This window comes from Thunnus thynnus, chromosome 14, assembly GCF_963924715.1.
Source record: "Thunnus thynnus chromosome 14, fThuThy2.1, whole genome shotgun sequence".
In the NCBI taxonomy this organism is placed as follows: Eukaryota; Metazoa; Chordata; class Actinopteri; order Scombriformes; family Scombridae; genus Thunnus; species Thunnus thynnus.
In genome coordinates this window covers 18769274-18786384 of record NC_089530.1, presented here as the reverse complement: position 1 = coordinate 18786384, position 17111 = coordinate 18769274, and the positions used below count along the sequence as shown (strand labels likewise).

At 39.7% G+C, this 17111-nt stretch overlaps 1 protein-coding gene and 1 long non-coding RNA gene across 2 annotated transcripts; one reads left to right on the top strand and one right to left on the bottom strand.

The window, feature by feature from the left end:
- Window positions 1-144: 144 nt before the first annotated feature.
- On the top strand, window positions 145-8901 carry LOC137197171 (uncharacterized). Its single transcript, XR_010931362.1, has 4 exons — window positions 145-2750; window positions 4589-4778; window positions 5289-5430; window positions 5558-8901. It is a non-coding gene; the product is annotated as an uncharacterized lncRNA (long non-coding RNA).
- A 3572-nt stretch (window positions 8902-12473) lies between these two features.
- Window positions 12474-16472, bottom strand: nkx1.2la (NK1 transcription factor related 2-like,a). Its single transcript, XM_067610374.1, has 2 exons — window positions 15125-16472; window positions 12474-13694 (listed from the first exon to the last, which is right to left on the bottom strand). Exons 1-2 carry the CDS (start codon window positions 15339-15341, stop codon window positions 13081-13083), a joined length of 831 nt encoding a protein of 276 aa, XP_067466475.1. The 5' UTR covers window positions 15342-16472; the 3' UTR covers window positions 12474-13080.
- Between the last annotated feature and the right edge of the window lie 639 nt (window positions 16473-17111).

Here is a 17111-nt window from a genome sequence, read left to right as displayed (position 1 = left end):
GGGAGGTGCGCATGTGGAGCGGCGCAGCAGAACCAATCATATCTACATTTCAACCTCCAAACGCGTTTATTGATTAGGTTTGACGTGCCGTTATGATGAATGGCACGTCACAAAGCAATAGATTCAGGGTACACATCCCAAGGGATTCTCCTCACTGTGTGGAGGATTAGAAATAGAGAATGCGTCAACGTCAGTTCATTAAAAGTTGTCCTAATTAGGGAAATGCTGGAACATAACCAACAGTCCGTACATACAGTTGTCCCTGAATCACAATCTGTGGTATGAGATGCATTTGCTGTATGTACCAGGGTGGGTCATGCAGTCAAGGGGGAGGGGGCACAATTTCACAATAAATATGTTAATGTTCACACCACACCAAGTTGTTAGAAGTAATTATGCTGAATGACATTTATTACCACCATATTGCGTTTAATAGCAATATTCAACAAGAAAATTTTAGTGAAAAGGGTAACATTAGCTGGTTAACAAGCCAGAACTGTTGATTATTTAAAGTTAAAGATCCCCTCCAGACATGTATTAAGACTCTGCTTGGAACAAGGTTGTGTTTCTCATATGGTTTTTCCACAGTAAAAGTTATAACTACCAAATATTTTTCATTTCAGAAGTTTAACTGCTGGACACAAGATGTCTCCTGCTTTACTGTCAAGTCCGTTTTCAGTGTATTAGCACATAGAGGCTTCAAGTTTCAACATCACACTTGTGTAAGATAAATATCAGACCAGGACGTGGCCTTCAAACTAGTTGTGATGTCACAAATGCTCGTAGGCCTACCTTTAAAATCAGATTTTTAATGTGAAACTTTCCACTTTCAGCAGATGGATGTAAAAAAAAAAAACAGCCTTCAAGTGTCAAACTCTGCACAGTGAAGCTCAAACATCCAACTGTAGAAACAAGAAGAAAAACACAGTTTTTGAATGGAGAGGGGACTTTAAGTAAAGAAAGCTCACAAGATACTGTTTTTACTTACACTATTTAACTCTTGTCACTCACTTTTTCTGTATGTCCATCCCCTGTTTTGTAAGATGAATTTCAGCGCTGCAAATTTGTTTTGAGAAAAACAATAACTGAGCTTCTAATAAAACAAAATGACAACAAGCAAACACTCATGTTAATTACTTGTGAAACCACTGATGCTCAAATCATACTGTTTCATGGTGTGGGCACAGATTTGTGATTCATAACTCACATTGCAGTTGATACAACCACAATTTACAACAATTCAACACCATAGAGATCAATTCAATTCAACACTTAAGAGATCCAGAGAACCCCTCTGTTATATATACTGTAGGTATTATGGCACATATTGATTTTTATTGTTAGACAAGCCCTGATGATTAAAGCTACTTTTCATCTCTGAAGTTATAAAACCAAATTTCAATGCACAAAGGCCCAGTGTCCTCATGCAGCCCCGCAGAAATCAGTAACATACCATAACATGCACACCATTTGCTCTAAATGGCCCGTTTTATTTAATTTGGCTGCATCACAGTGGATTCATTTTCACAGACAGACCGGGCTTTTTGTATACATATAGTAGCACACCAGCCTTGAAATAATCCACCGTATTATTGTTTAATATGTTTGGGTGCTCACCACTTCTAAACTTTGAAACAAAGATCAAACGGTATTGAAGCCAAACACTGCCGTGAGAGATTTGAAGAGTAGAGGCTTTGTAGCTTAGATGTATCATTACACCTGCTTTTTTGTGTTATCTAATTCTTGAGGACAATCTGTTCTCATAGTTTACTGATAAAATGGTGATATTTTTGTACGCAATATTGTGCAAACAGGGACATGTCTTGGTTGTGCAATACTTATACCATATTTATTGTTTTCCGGAGCAGCTGTCATGTGGTCATGACAGGGGATTACCCCCAATCTTAGAGTGAGATCATAATGTTCTTCTTGACAAATAGACTTTTTTTTCCTCTTCATTAGTTTACTCAATCGGTATGAGTGGGAGTCTGTGTGGATGTTTCACAATTGCACATTAGGCCTAATGATGAAACTAGGCACTCTGTTGAACTGCAGGTTCACACATTCATCATTTTGTGCATAAAATAGTCACCACATTTATTCATTTAAAAAAAAAGCTGTGGGAATGTTTTGCTGTTTATACTTTGTCATGTCAAATTTCGGAGGGAAAAATGTGGAAAGATTCCCTTAAATTCATCAGAAATGTTCCAGATATAGGCTATCTCAGGAGTTAGAGCTTTTGCAATGAATTATTTTGGTGCTGTAATTATCCCTCAACCTGGCTCATCTATTTTTACCTGTTGGTGATGTCAAAGTGTGACATCACACTGTCAGCATTTGTCATTAAATTAAAAAAAACAAAAACAAAACACTACCAAGCAACAAAACATGTCCAAAAATTCAAAGAGCATTGCCAGTTGCAGTTTTTAACCAGCATTGAAGAGTCTGACAATGTGACAGATGCCTTGAAAACTGTAAGAACAGTGTGGTGATGAATGAAATCATTTCACTGTACACAAGATAGAGTATTCTCAAAGAGCTGACACTGATGTGTTTCCTCCTCTTTACAGGAAGGAAATTAATTCTGTTGTCGAGAGCCAACTCCCTCGCCATTTGTCATGACATCTGTTTCTTGCAGGGAATAAACAAAAAAACAAAAAAAACTGAGAGGAATGTTGAAATGAAATGAAATGTTGAGGGCTGCCATGATGTTCATCTCTGGAGCTCCCACCGGTTGCAACTTTAAAGAGGTGAGATGGTTCATTTCTGACAAGTGAAAGAGCCTGCCCTGGGAAACTGACGCTGCTCTCTGAAGATAAAGTCTAATTTGAATAAATTGCCTCCCCTTCAGAGCATATCCATATGCATGAGACTGCAAGTCTAATTGCTGTTAATTCCTGTTAAATTGATTGTGATTTATTCCCATTTCACAGAGATGCACAAGCTGTGTGTGTATGAATGGAGTCTAACAGATAGATTTCCCCACAGAGAAATTAGTTTTGATCAATTTAAATGTATCAGATGTGGTTTACCTATGTTCATGTTTATTCATATTCATACACGCCATTTAATTATGTTATTGCTTTTTCACATATCAACAATATTGGGGGGTTTTTCAGCTACGCAAGGAATGACAATGGTCCACCACTTTGGTCCAGATTCAAATATTTCAACAACTATTGGGCTGATTGTCATGAAATGACATGGTGCCCAGAGGATGAATCCTAATGACTTCTCTTAACTTTTCATATAGTGGCATCATCAGGTCAAATTTTTAATTTGTCCTGTATTTTTGTTGATGAAACAAATACCTACAAAATTAACTATTATTATTAATTATCTTGCATCAGCCTCAAATGTACTTTGTCTTTAGTGCTAATAAGCAAATGTTAGCATGCTGCCACACTAAATTAAGATGGTGACCATGTTAAACATTAAACATGTTAAAGAACCACATTCAATCAGTTGAACCATCCACTCCATAACGACCCATAGGAACGTTTTCTAATATGCAATTAATCGATGCTTTCCAAAACTGTTACAAATCACTATTAAATAATTTAATTTTGTTAATAATTATGTGTTATGGTGTGACAATGCTTTGGTTAAGGTCTGGTTAGGTTTAGGCACAAAAACCACTTGGTTAGGGTTAGGGAAAGATCAGGGTTTGGGTTAAAAAGGTTATTTGAAACATGGTGTGGGTTAAAGTTACAACTTCCTTAAAGTTAGGCAACCTTTTTCGTCATGGCAACAGTAAACACTACGACGATTGTAGTTAGAGTTTTTAAAAAACTGTCCTGACTTACAGTTGGAAACATGACACTCACAGTTGGAAACAGGAGGCGAACAGTCTCCTGCAGCTAAGTCCACTTTTTGCCATCTATCTATCTATCTAGCCCACCCAACCCGCCACCTCTGAATATGGGTCATAATTACTACGGCCAGTAGATGGCGTCTGTCACTCAAACGTAACCATAGGTTGTTTTTGCTGGCTGAATTTTCAACCTATACTGTAATTTTTCTTTTGAGGACGGGCTGAAACATAACCATGTTAGCAATGTCATTATGAGCATGGTAGCATGCTGACGTTAGCATTTAGCGCTATAGCACCACCAAAGACAACTATTATAAAAGACACATCTATATACAGTTGACAGGAAGCCTCCAACTGCAAATAAGATCAATGATCACACTTTGTATAATTAATTTTTAATCCATGAAGGTTTTTATTTGTAAAATTTTCCTAATGCCTAAAAAAGCAAAAAAGCAAACCAGGAAGCTAGAAACACGTTTGCTCGATGTGTTTTCCTATAATACATCCACTTAACATTAGAAAATCATCCATGAAACTCACCTTTTAAAATGAATCCTGACTCTTATGCTTTTAGTGTTTACCCTCGGATGTTCATTTAAACTATTCTGTGTTTTTTATGCATGTAGTATTGGGTTAATATTGCTGTTTTAACCTTTTGTAAGCACCATTTTATGCAGTTGTTTTTCTGTTTTAGTATCATTAATAGAGGCATCTGAGAATTTCTTTTTGAGAAAAGGACCTTATAATTAATTTTTCTTGCTTACTTTACCCCAGGCTCTGTGGCTCCCTCATCGAAAACTATGCCTGTGTGAGGTATATTTGAAGACATGCATTCTCATACATTATGGATTCTATGAGATCACCCCCCCAAACACACAACACGGGACCGCAAGCTTCTGTCTGTCGTCTCTGGAAAGTTGACACTTTCTTCAAAGGCCTGAAAGTCATAGAAGTATTCCACAAGGTAAAAAGTCTTCTTTATACTGTTATTGGAGATCCTTGAAGCAAAGCAATGCTCATTAAGAAAAAAGCTGAAATTCCCTTCACTGTACGCTGCTACTGCCTCCACCTCTGCCTTTCTCACCATCAAGTTTCTGGGTGAAAATATAAATCAGCTCACCTTGGAGTGCATCCAGTGTAGAAATGTCAGGATTTCATCAGTAAATTGATAGGTCTCCTAACTTTTGATTGAGAAACTGTGCTTTTCTCAATCTGTACACGAGACCTCGGAGACAGACAGTCTGTCGCATCTCTTTTCCAAATCTAACATCAGCAACAGAGTTCATTAGCCCATTACCCTGCCATTAGTTCACTCTGCAACCGTTGCGAGATAATGTACTCTAATGACTGTGTTGGAGCAGTATGTGTGTGTGTGTGTGTGTGCGAGGAAGGACGAACTCTTTTCCAGTACTGTGGTCTTTGACTTTGAGACAGACTGTAATTAACAGCGCTCTCTCCTCTTCCATGTTATTAGCACAGCTGACCTTTGAATGCATCAGATCAGTGAAACAACACATCTGGTAAAGCTGCAGTGTTTTGTGAGAGGAGAGATAAAGAGACTATTAAACAGAGGCAGGACTCTTGACTAGTGGTGCACCGTTTTCAGCTTAGAGAAGGTACATCAATACACAGATACAGCTTGAGCATTCATTTTTAGGATTCTCAACATTTTTCCTCACTGATTATATAAGACATCATGCAAAATGTATCACAGAAGTACAGCTTGTTTTTCTTTTTTTACAGTGGATTCACCGGAGGATTTAACTAATGATGTCTCTGTCAGTGGCCCAAGATGATCAAACGGTTTTAAGCTAAAGGGCTTCGTGTTATCAGAATCAAGAATAGTCTCCTCCAAGAGTGATGGGAAACACACTCATTCTCACCCCTCATTTTACTCATGATTAAATCACATTACACTCATTTCCTTTCCCTAAAGCCTTTTCTTTGGAAAATCTGTTTTCATCCACTGCTTCACTCCTGTGCCAGTGGTCTTGTAATCACATCAGCGTGTCTATGTTGGCTCGTGAGCAAAAATTAGAACACATGAAGTCAAAAGATTTAAGAGGGAGGAGAGTTTTCAACATGGAAAGATGGACTAGACGAGCTTAATCGGTAGAGATTTATCCAAGACATCGCTCATACACTGGCATGCCATTTCCGGACTTCTTGAGTAAAAACCCTTCCTGGGAAGTTACCCAAATACTTCCCTAAGAGTCAGATTAGGTCTGCTAAATCATACTTGCTCTTACTGTAGCTCAGCTGGGCAACTTTAATTGTTTTGCCACTTTAAATTTTCCACTTTTTCACAAGGATTTTTTTTCACCGTTGCAGGACACGTCTATATAGAAACAGCTTTATCAAAACCACATTGTTCATCATAGAAGGAAGGAATCAATGACGGAGGGCAAAGCCAGACTGAAAGAGAGAAAATATTGACTTTCTCTGAAAATCTGAACACACTGTATTCCCTCAGGCAAATGCAAAGACAAAACCCATTCAAAGTAGAATCATTCACACCAAATGGAAACTCTGATTTAATTATGAATATGGAAAAGAGGATACTTACTTACATTTAACACCCTTGGATTACATTTTTTCCTAATGGCTGGTAACAGCTGGAGAAGACAGCTAAAATGATGACAGACGGTAGGCAAACAGAAGGGAACATTTGGATTGTCAAGCTCTTGGCATTCTCCTCCTTCTCAGGCACAGTAGCTGTCTGACGTCTGGGTAATTTTGTGTTTTAGCTCAGAGGATTTAGACAGAGGTTAGCAGAGGGAAACAGCTGGTGTTAGTCATAATGTAAATATTCTGCATGTAGCACAAAACAATGATGCAAAGATGTTCAACAAGTCTTGTTCTCGGTAATGGCGCTGTTGAAGTTTTTATGACTTCCACTTCCTGTCATTGAGCTGACCCAGAGATGAGGTGGTACAGTACAGATCACGTATGAATTCCCAAACAGGGAAGCCTTGAACCTCTGAGGACTTGCTGCCCTTAACCTGACTTTCACTTTCTACAGCTGATTAAAAGACCATTACAAGTTGGCCCCTTCTGCCGGCTGACTGCCGCCTGGTACTGAAGAAATCAGTTTTATCTCCTCTTGCCTTGGCTGGAGTTCCTGCTGCGCTGGAGGATGCAGTAAAACAAAGCATCTAAGAGAGACGTCAAGTAAAACTCTGATGATTCAAGCAAACGCAGGATGTCTGATAAGTCTCCAGGACCTGCTTTTGCTTTCATTTTACCCTCTTTCTATTTTTTTTTTCTACTCACTGCAAGGCAATAATGTTCCCAACAGATTAACAGATTCACACATACAAAAACACATATGCTTCAAAAAGTACTTAATTTCACCATATAACCCTGTCATTTATAAAGCTGGTGAAGTTGGCAAGACATGTAATAAAATTTACAAGAGCTAGAGCTCATAGAGAATTGGCTCCAGTTAAAAATTAATAGGAGCGGTCTTCTGAAGGGCACTTGCATGGTTATTTCTCCATTCAAACACACAGTTCAGATATTAAAGATAAAGTGTTCAGAGAGATATTTTAATATTTTAAACTACACCAGATTTTTTTTTGTTGAATTGGTTTACCCACTGTTTTCTAACATACATAGAACAATGAAAGCATTGCTGTAGTTACATCTAAAAAGGATGACAATACTGAACTATACAGCCCACATACTTTACTTAGAACACTCAACTTTAATGCAACGTTCAGAGAAAAAAAAGCAGAGGTTTGAATATGCAGCAGTAGCGTGTTGTGTGTAGGTGCAAATATCAGGCCTGTTGCCACTTTGGTTTATAAATAAATTGACTTGGTAAATTCCCACCACTGCTTCAGTAGCTGCTCAGGATATAGACAGATACATATCAATATTTAACGATAAAATGTGGTTTTGCTTCATTATTCAGAATGCACTGTTTTTATATAGTTTGTGTGTGTGTGTTGTTTATTGGACATTAGAAACCTTAAGTGAGAGGGATATAAATATATTTTGACACCAAAAAAAGTCCTACTATTAATGTGGCTCTGTCAGTGAGGGCAAACATTGAAGATGATACCTCAGCCATGGCTGAAGGATTGATTGGTCATAACATTATATGTGTATTTTTTCACATCGTATGCACTGGGTGAAGAACTGCTGAAAAGGAAGGTTACCATGTTGGGGACAGTGAGAAAAAACAAGCCAGAGCTTCCCTCTGCACAGCAAGGTCACATCCTCAATGTTTGCCTTCACTAACACAACCGCTGTGGTTTCCTATTGCCCCAAGAAAGGGAAAAATATCCTGCTGATGAGAACCATGCACAAAGATGCTGTCCTGAGCACCAGAGAAGACAGAAAACCCCAAATGATCTTAGACTACGAGACAAAGGGAGGGGTTGATAACCTGGACAAGGTCACAGCCACATACAGCTGCTCATGCATGACTGCCCGTTGGCCCCTTGTCATTTTCTTCTTCTTTGTGAAATAAACAAGGACTGGAACGATGGAAAACTGAGTGGAAGGAGGATTTTCCTGGAGCATCTGGGTTATGGGCTGATGAAGCCTCATATCGAGACAAGACGGTGCCTTCCAAGAGCATCAACAGCTGCTGCAACTGTTGTGAAGGACATCCAAACGGAGACACACACCCCAACTCCCCCCGTGGTTCAAACTGCAGACAGGAAACGTGGCAGGTCCCAGGTCTATCCCAACAGAAATGACTCCGAGACCAGCAACACCTGTGTGAAATGCAGGAAATATGTCTGCATGGAGCACACACACACAGTCTCTGCACATCATGTGCACAGTAGAGGCTAGACTGTACCTTCTGGTATTTCTGTGGCCTGTGGGAAAAATAATATGCTGCTCATATTCTGTCTATGCTGTTTGTATTCTGTCAAACTCATTTTGGTGACTACATAACTTTGTTTTTTACTATCTCACATATTTATACATATACACATACATATTTGCTTATATAGCACTTACAGTAGCATAGAACCCCTGACGCAATGCTCAAATTTATTTTTTATAGGTGTTTTTTTGTAAATAAAGAACTGTTATGTGATGATCTGATGATGACGATGTTCTATTTTACAAATGAAATCCCTCTAAATGTTTGAAATTGTGTTTGTTTTTCCTGGGGCATAAAATTGGAAAGATCTTTCTTTCCAATTTGAGGTCAGTCAGTGAGATTTTATGGTGAGTCACATATTTTTCCACAGTCCCATGGAGTCTCGACCCCAAGGATAGAAGAATTTAGTAAATTTAAGATAACAGGAGGATAAATCAGGATAAAAGCCTTTATTAATGTAGCCCAGTCAAGGACTGAGTGCTAAATCATGTATAGTATGAGTGTATAATCATAAATTAAATACAGTTGTGCTCATAAGTTTACATACCCTGGTAGAATTTGTGAAATATTGGCCATTTTTTGGAAAATATGACTGATCATGCTTTTGTTTTATTCAGGGATAGTGGTCAGGTGAAGCCATTTATTTTCACATCATTATGTTTGCGCTTTTTAAATCATAATGATAACTGAAATCACCAAAATGGCCCTGATCAAAAGTTTACATATTCGTGAATGTTTGGCCTGATAATAAACACACAAGTTGACGCACACAGGTTAGGTCTAAATGCTATGAAGGGTAAGTTTCCACACCTTTGACTTGTTTGATTGTAATAAGTGTCTGTGTATAAATAGTCGATGAGTTTCTTAGCTCTTGAGAGACCCTGCACATTTCATCCAGGGCTGCTCTGACTGTACTGGATACTGAGCCATGGCGAAAGCAAAAGAACTGTCAAGGAACTGCGAGAAAAGGGAGTTGAACTTTATAAATCAGGAAAAGGATATAAAAAGAGATCCAAAGATTTGAAAATGTCAGCAGTGTTAAAGCTCAGATAAAGAAGTGGAAAATTAAGGGTTCTGTTGATACCAAGCCACGGTCAGGTAGAACAACAAAGATTTCAGCCACAAGTGCCAGGAAAATTGCATTCAGATTGCAAAGAAAAACCCACATGCAACTTCAGCTGAAAGTTGCATTTGGCTGTTTCAAGATGCGCAATAAGGAGGAACTTGAACAAAAATGGGCTGTGTGGTCAAGTTGCCAGAAAAAAGCCGTTACTGTGCCAATGCCACAAAACAGCCCGCTTACAATATGCCAAACAGCACCTAGACAAGCCTCAAAACTTCTGGAACAAAGTTATTTGGAGTAATGAGACCAAAATTTAGTTTTATGGTCACAACTATAGACACTATGAATGGTACACATCTTGCAGATTCTGCCAGGGTATGTAAACTTATGAGCAGAACTGTATTAGGATTGATAAAAATGTCATGTGTGTTAATTCACTAAATTACAAGAGACTGACCATTGTTAGATATCACTGTATCAGTATGAAACTCTATCTGGAAACCTCTTTCTGTCTCTCTTCCCATATCTCTTTACACCCCACACCCTCCCCTCCCATCTGACCTGTGAACCTTGGTGGAAATAACGCCGGTCCCTGTGGACCACCACAGCTGAAGATAGCACACACACACATATACCAGGAAATCCTCAGTTCCATTTTATTTATTCAAGCCTCCTACTCGTTTCACTGCGAAAAAGATAAGTACAGCGAACAGGGACTGTAGATGGAATTTTCTTCCCCATACCAATGCCCACACACACACAGGCATGAAAGCACTGTTACTATTAACATCTGACCTTGTCCCAGAGCATTCTCCAACATGAATTTTAAACACAAGCCCTCTTCGCCCAGACCTAAATAACCCCCCTCAGATACCTTGCAAAATTATTCATCATATTGTCATATAACAGTTGCCTCAAGCCAAAATATGGGATGGGTTTCTCATGCCAGATTACCCGGAGTATTGATCAAAACCGTCAAATTCTTGGGCTGCATGCCAAGCCTTGTTGGAATGAAAAATTTCACTGAACCAAAGCTAAATGGAGGGATATCACATTTTCATTATTGTGTGTGACTCGTGCAAAAGTATGCATATGTGAAAGAGGAAGTGAGAAAAGTATGAGACAGAAAAAGCAAATAAAAAATTGCAGCTACATTAACACCGGCACACCTCAGCGACAGGTTGACATTGACCAGGTTTTGACAGCAATGAGAAAATTCCATTTAATTGAAGGATGCTTGTCAGCCCTCTAACCGTCAAACTGATGTCAGGAGAAAATTGCCTACCAGCCATTCTCAGTCTGCTCTCCTGTCTCTTCCCCCAACACATTCACTCTCTGCAGATACAGACAGAGGCCTCTTATTCAACCAGTGTACTGTGGATCAAAGTAGCGAAAGCACAACACACCCTTGAAAGATGTCAACTAATGACACTGGTTTGACAGTGGGTTTGAAGCTCCTTTATCCCGGTTCTCTGCTGCAGGACTGTGCTGATCATCCCGGCTAACCTATAGCTGTTATACCAAATCTTTCTTTATTTTCTCCTGTTCTGCTGGCTGCCATCTCTCAGCTCAGTGGGTGATACGTCACATCAGTCATGCACACCTGCTACACACAAAACTGATATAAATGAAGTGTAACAGAAGATTGTATCCACCAGATCTATACACCAATACTGTGCTAAATTAGAAGGAGGTCTGCAATTAAACCCCGGCTGCGTTGTCATATATTTTTCTAATTTCTCTCTCTCTGTGAATAATATACACTCACAGAGAAATTTATTAGGAACACCTGTGCAATCAAATGCCAATTTTGTCTATTCCATTTCCATATATGAGGGGGCCAAAATATTAGGAACACTTTTCAATATAATGCATTCTAGTACACCACCCACTACGACCTCAGTAATAAACATAATGTAGATTTATCACCTTTCTGACAATGTTGACAAAAACTGAAAATACATAAGTTTTGTAAAAGTAGAATTTATGGCAGAGCTGTTGTATTGGATTGCATTAGATTGCAAAGGTGTTCCTGATAAAGTGCTCGGTGAGTGTATGCGCATATCTGAAAATGTTCATGGCACCCAGGAAGACATCCACTTCTTCTGGTCCTCTACATGTCAGTATATGACATTTCTACATCATATACTGTGTTTCATTCTCTTACTGTTACCAAGGAACACGTGAACACCCCATAAATTTATTGGTGTCTGCATCTCATTTAAGATTATGCAGGCAGACAGCCAAGAAATAGCGACACGGTGTGGTCGTAGTATATAAGTGAAGGATTGGATCAGTGACAGTGTATAATTAGAGGTGAGAGAAGTAACATTACAGATTTGTCATGAACAAAAGTTGGATTATTACTGATACATTAACATGGATGCAGCAGTTTGATTAGTTTAATCAGTAATAAACATATCTTGCGTGTAAAATCTTAATCTGCGAAGGGGACTATAGCTGCAGCAGATAAATGTAAAATATTTCCCTCTGAGATGGATGGAGTATAAGTATACAGTAGCATGTATTTTATGTATAATATATTTTTGGAAAAAGTTCAGCCTTGTTGCTCAGGAGATGGCAGCATACGAGTAATTTTCACCGGGCCCTTTAACAAGTACACAATCTAACACTATTACAAGCCTATTACTGCCGTCACTTTTACGCCAAATTAATGTTAAGAGGGATACAAAACGTCCCTCAATCCATCCTCGTTCGGAATGCTTTACTTTGTATTACAAGAGCCACACACAGATGTTTTATGTTTTTTTAATTAACTTACACTGATAATGTTGTACAAATGGCAACAGACGTGAGCTGTGCAAGCCTTTTGAGAGGTAAGAACACAGCTGGGTATTGGATGGTTGCAATATGCCACAGTTTGTGTTACAGAGATGTAAGGGAGCACACTGATGCAGAAAATGATACGTATGAGCTGTCAAATACACATTGTGAGAGCAGGTGTTGCAGCAAACACAACGACAGACAATCAGTGCATAGTGGTGAATTATTCTGACAAAGTTATGAGTACTTTTTGAAATCATTGTTGGGCTTGATCACAGATCACTAAGTTGGCCTTTTGTTATGATGTTCAAGTCTTGGTAAAGGCCCATGGTGAAAGATTAAAGACCTTCCTCCTTTCAAAGAAGCCAGTTTGGCAAAGTGGTGATGGGACATGAAAGAGATAACTTGTACAAACAGATGCCTTTCTCTGCTCAGTTTGTAGAACATGATACCTTATCAATGCAACAGTTACAAGCTCTCTGGCCAGTAAAAGTTCAGCTGAGGATAGTTATTTCTTCCCTGCAAAGATTCGCCTTAAATGTTTCACCAGCTGCAACATTTCAGTCCTGGCTTCTTTTATAGGTGTGGATTAAAATAAGTCGGCTGGACGAATCCACTGGACATGAAGGGATGCAGGAGCCCTCCAGTGGATGAAAGCGGAACAGCACCGGCCGTGTGGAAGATCACATTCCCAGAGCTGAAGTTGGGGAAAGTTTGGTGGAAGCTGGCGGGGTTCGACCCACATGTGGCCGGATTGGGACTGACGTTGACCAGGGAGTTGGAGCCGGGCTGCAAGGTGCTGTCCGCCCCGGGGTTCTGCTTTTTCCACTTGGTCCTCCTATTCTGGAACCAAATTTTCACCTGGGTTTCGGTCAGACTCAAGGACAGGGCCAGGTTCAGTCTCTCGCACACAGACAAGTACCGAGTTGCGCGGAACTTGTTCTCCAGAGCAACCAGTTGCTCGTAGGTGAACGCTGTTCTGGCGCGTCGTGGCTTGGCGCAGGCCTGGTCCGGGCGCCGCCGCTTGTGCGGTGACGGGTCCTGCAGGGTGACCGCTGACTCCTCTGCTGTGTCGTCCTGATCCCCGGTGAGACACCGCTCTGGTTCAGCCGCTGGGGAGAGCAGGAGGGGGTCAGCGACAACTGCGTGATGTTTGGCGCCTGTGGAGTTTTCATCTCCTGCGTCCTCTCCTATAAATAAAACAGAGAAGAGCGAGTTAACGTCCTGAACTCTGCAGCAAATCCAACAACTAACGGATAGTGCGAAGAATTACCAGATTCCAGTCATATTAATATTTCACTTTCAATCAAAAATTAAGTCGTTAGGGTACGTGTCAACTATTTAAGGGTGAAACTGTAGGCCCCATCCGTCCTCGATTCATGTTGAAGTGGCAACAGCTTTTTGAGGATTGAAATATATTCAGTGCTTTGATTTAAAAGATGACAGCAACATTGGGCATCAAGGCCTCCCTGGTCGTGCATAAAAAAGTGATTTTCAAGGTTATTTACAGCATCAAACCATGGTTTTCAATAAGTACTACTGGTTTTGTAACCATTTTCTAGAATGTTTACAATTAAAGACATGTGCCTTGTTGGTGTCTCTGTGATCTGAGTAACGGGCCTAAAAAAGGGGGGCTGGCTAAGGGGGCTAAATTGGCCGTGGTGCTGAATGGACAGCTCCGGACAAGACAGAAAAGTCACGTGTCAAATCCCAGAGCTGAAAGCCCTCACCTGCTTAAGAAATTTATCTTCACTGTGCAATGATGTTCCTCTTTGTCCTGTTTGAATTGCGTTTTAAATACCAAACACAGAAGGCCCAAAGTTGACATCTGTTAAGTGTATGATTTGGATCCGGAGGTCGTTGGAGCGGAACGAAGCTTAGATTCAGAGAAGGGGGAGCCTTGGTCACTAATCCTTAAATAATTTATAAACCACATAGCGCCTCAAATGTCATGTTGCGGAAAGAAATCCCGTCTAAATCCAGCTCCGCCACCTCAGCCATGACGTGCTAATGGAGTTTCATATTTGCGGGCGGATCGATAAATGTCATCTATTTAAAGGGAAGTTTTAATCGAACGATATTTAGGATCAGACATGGATGGGGTGTGAAGTTTGTACCTGCAAGGTGCTGGAGGGAGATATGCAGGATGCAGTAATGGGATATCGATCAAAGCGCGCAGAGGCATCCTCAATGGGACGATTTAAACAATTATCTAGCCTGCCTGTCCCAATGCCAATCACACGCTGGGGCTCTGGGAGCAAGCCTTTGTGGCTTCCTTGAAAGGAAACGCAGCCTTGGAAATTAAGGGAAGGTCATACAGAGATGACAATAAATCTGATAGAAAATATCTCACTATCTCACATGCTATTTAGTCTAAACCCAGAGCATAAAGTGTTTATCGTAAGATTTCACATTAAATTTAATATTCACTTCATTGAAGCACTTTTTTAAAAAATGCCTACAAATGGTGCAATGGATTTGCGTTTGTCTAAAATTCTGCATATTGGGAGATTATCTGCATATGCAAAAAAAAAAAAAAACTCATAAAACAAACGCAAAACAGCATAAAAGATTCGGTCTATACGTTGAATAATATTATAAAAATGTCTGTTTTCTCTACCTGCTTCCGTGCGCTCAACTCTGAAGTCTCCGCCTGCAGTGGTGTCCGACTGCAAACTTGTTCCCTCTGCATTTGGCACAAGAAACTTCTCCTCGGCGATGGAAAGTTCGTTTACCCTTTTGCTGTTGAATTTGTTCGGATCCAAAATGTCGATTATAGAAAAGGAAATCTTGTGACTAGACGTCATTGTCACTCCACAGTCCTTGGGGTCCAGCATCCTTTATACTAAAAAAAACATTAAAGATGGAAAAGCGATGATGTGCGTAATTACGCGCGTGGAAAGGAACTTTTCATAGTTTAGCCCACTTCTTGTCTTCAAGCTTCATCAAACCGGATTAGTGCTGATGATCCCTCGGAGTGTGGACTTCGCTCCTCTGCTTCTGTCTGTCAGTCTTGCAGCGTGAATGAGATGACCGGAGCGCGGTCTTTAAAGCGTCTGTCCCCCAGTCCCTCAACTAGACACGTGACACAAACACTATTAGTGTTTCACACGACCTCCTAATGGGCTCAAAGCATTCGTCGATAATCACCCATATCATTAAATTCAATAATCCGCGACGTGAAAGTAAATTGGGCACAGATGGCACTTGAGCCATATCAGAGATCGCCCTGTCTCCCAAAATTGGACTCAGTTAGAGGCGATACTGTCAGGACGGTGGATTCTGAGGAAGAGAAAAACTTTCTATTAGTCGAAACCAAATGGTTTCTGCTTCTAAACTACCGGCTATAGGAATATTGCAGCATCACAATCCCTATAAATTCAAATGATAACTTTGAAATAAAAATGTAAAAATATAAACGCATTGAAAATGTAGTTTGTAACAGTATCAACACTGGAGGTGTTAAGCACAGATGGTAGCAGTGGTGAGTTGCAATTACTGAAAGAGAAACTCAAACGCCTTGATATCTACTGTTGATATAATATTTACTATACAGATGCTTATTATTTCCAGATGTTATTGTGGTATTTTGTGCCACTTTAAACGCAGCTGTAGTGAAAATTAATAATTGCATAACACACTTCTGAGGTCAACTAATGGTTAGTCTCACTTCATCCTTCTTGTTTTACTTATTTGTATTTGCAGGTGACTTCTCTTGTTTATTTTGCTGTTTTTCATAAAACATTCTTGTTAATAATATCTCCAGTATAATTTGCATTGTATTGCAGTACCTACAGCTCATTTTATACTGTAAGCATATATATTTTGGACAAACTAAAATGATCCATTCATTCAAAGCTATATTGCAGGTACACAATGAATACAGCTGATTGTTTTCTCACCTAAGGTGATAGATTTATATTCACAATCAGTTGGCTCACTAGTCTTCGGTATTAGTATTCAATATAAAGTGACATGGGGTTGTTTAAAGCTTGATGCCTGGTGATGGCTAAGATGGTGAAACCAGCACAGGATCAATATTCTCAGCAGGTGTCCAATACAGATAAAACCTGATGGCTACAGACAGTCATTTTGGATACTGGAAGGCCAAACCAGTAACTACAACAGCACAGGAAGGCTCATTCAAAGCTTTCATTAACTCTTCAGCTCTTGAATGACCCAAATTATTTGAGCATTTAGTTGATGCTTTTCCTATAATGTCTTCCACATTTGTAATTAGTATTTTTGCAGAATTAGATGTGGTTCAAAAAATTGTGTTAGAAAACCTTTTTTTCTTTTGCCAGGTGTAGTTTGGTATTAAAGTTTTGCTCCATATGTTTATGCATTAACATATTTTACTATCTAAGCCCTGTGAGGTCTACATTGTCAGTACATGAGACAGACAGGAGGCAGAAGGGCCATTTCTGTGTCTGCAGCTCTGTCCGGTGTTAGCGACATCTGATCAAGTTTACACACTGTTTAAGATCTCTCCAATTCCTCCCTACACAATTTCCTGTGTTATACGGTTCAGGGTGATTACTCTGCTACATGGAGGTTTCATTACTACCCAGTCATAGTCTGGTGGACTGGCATGCTCTGTAGCAGTT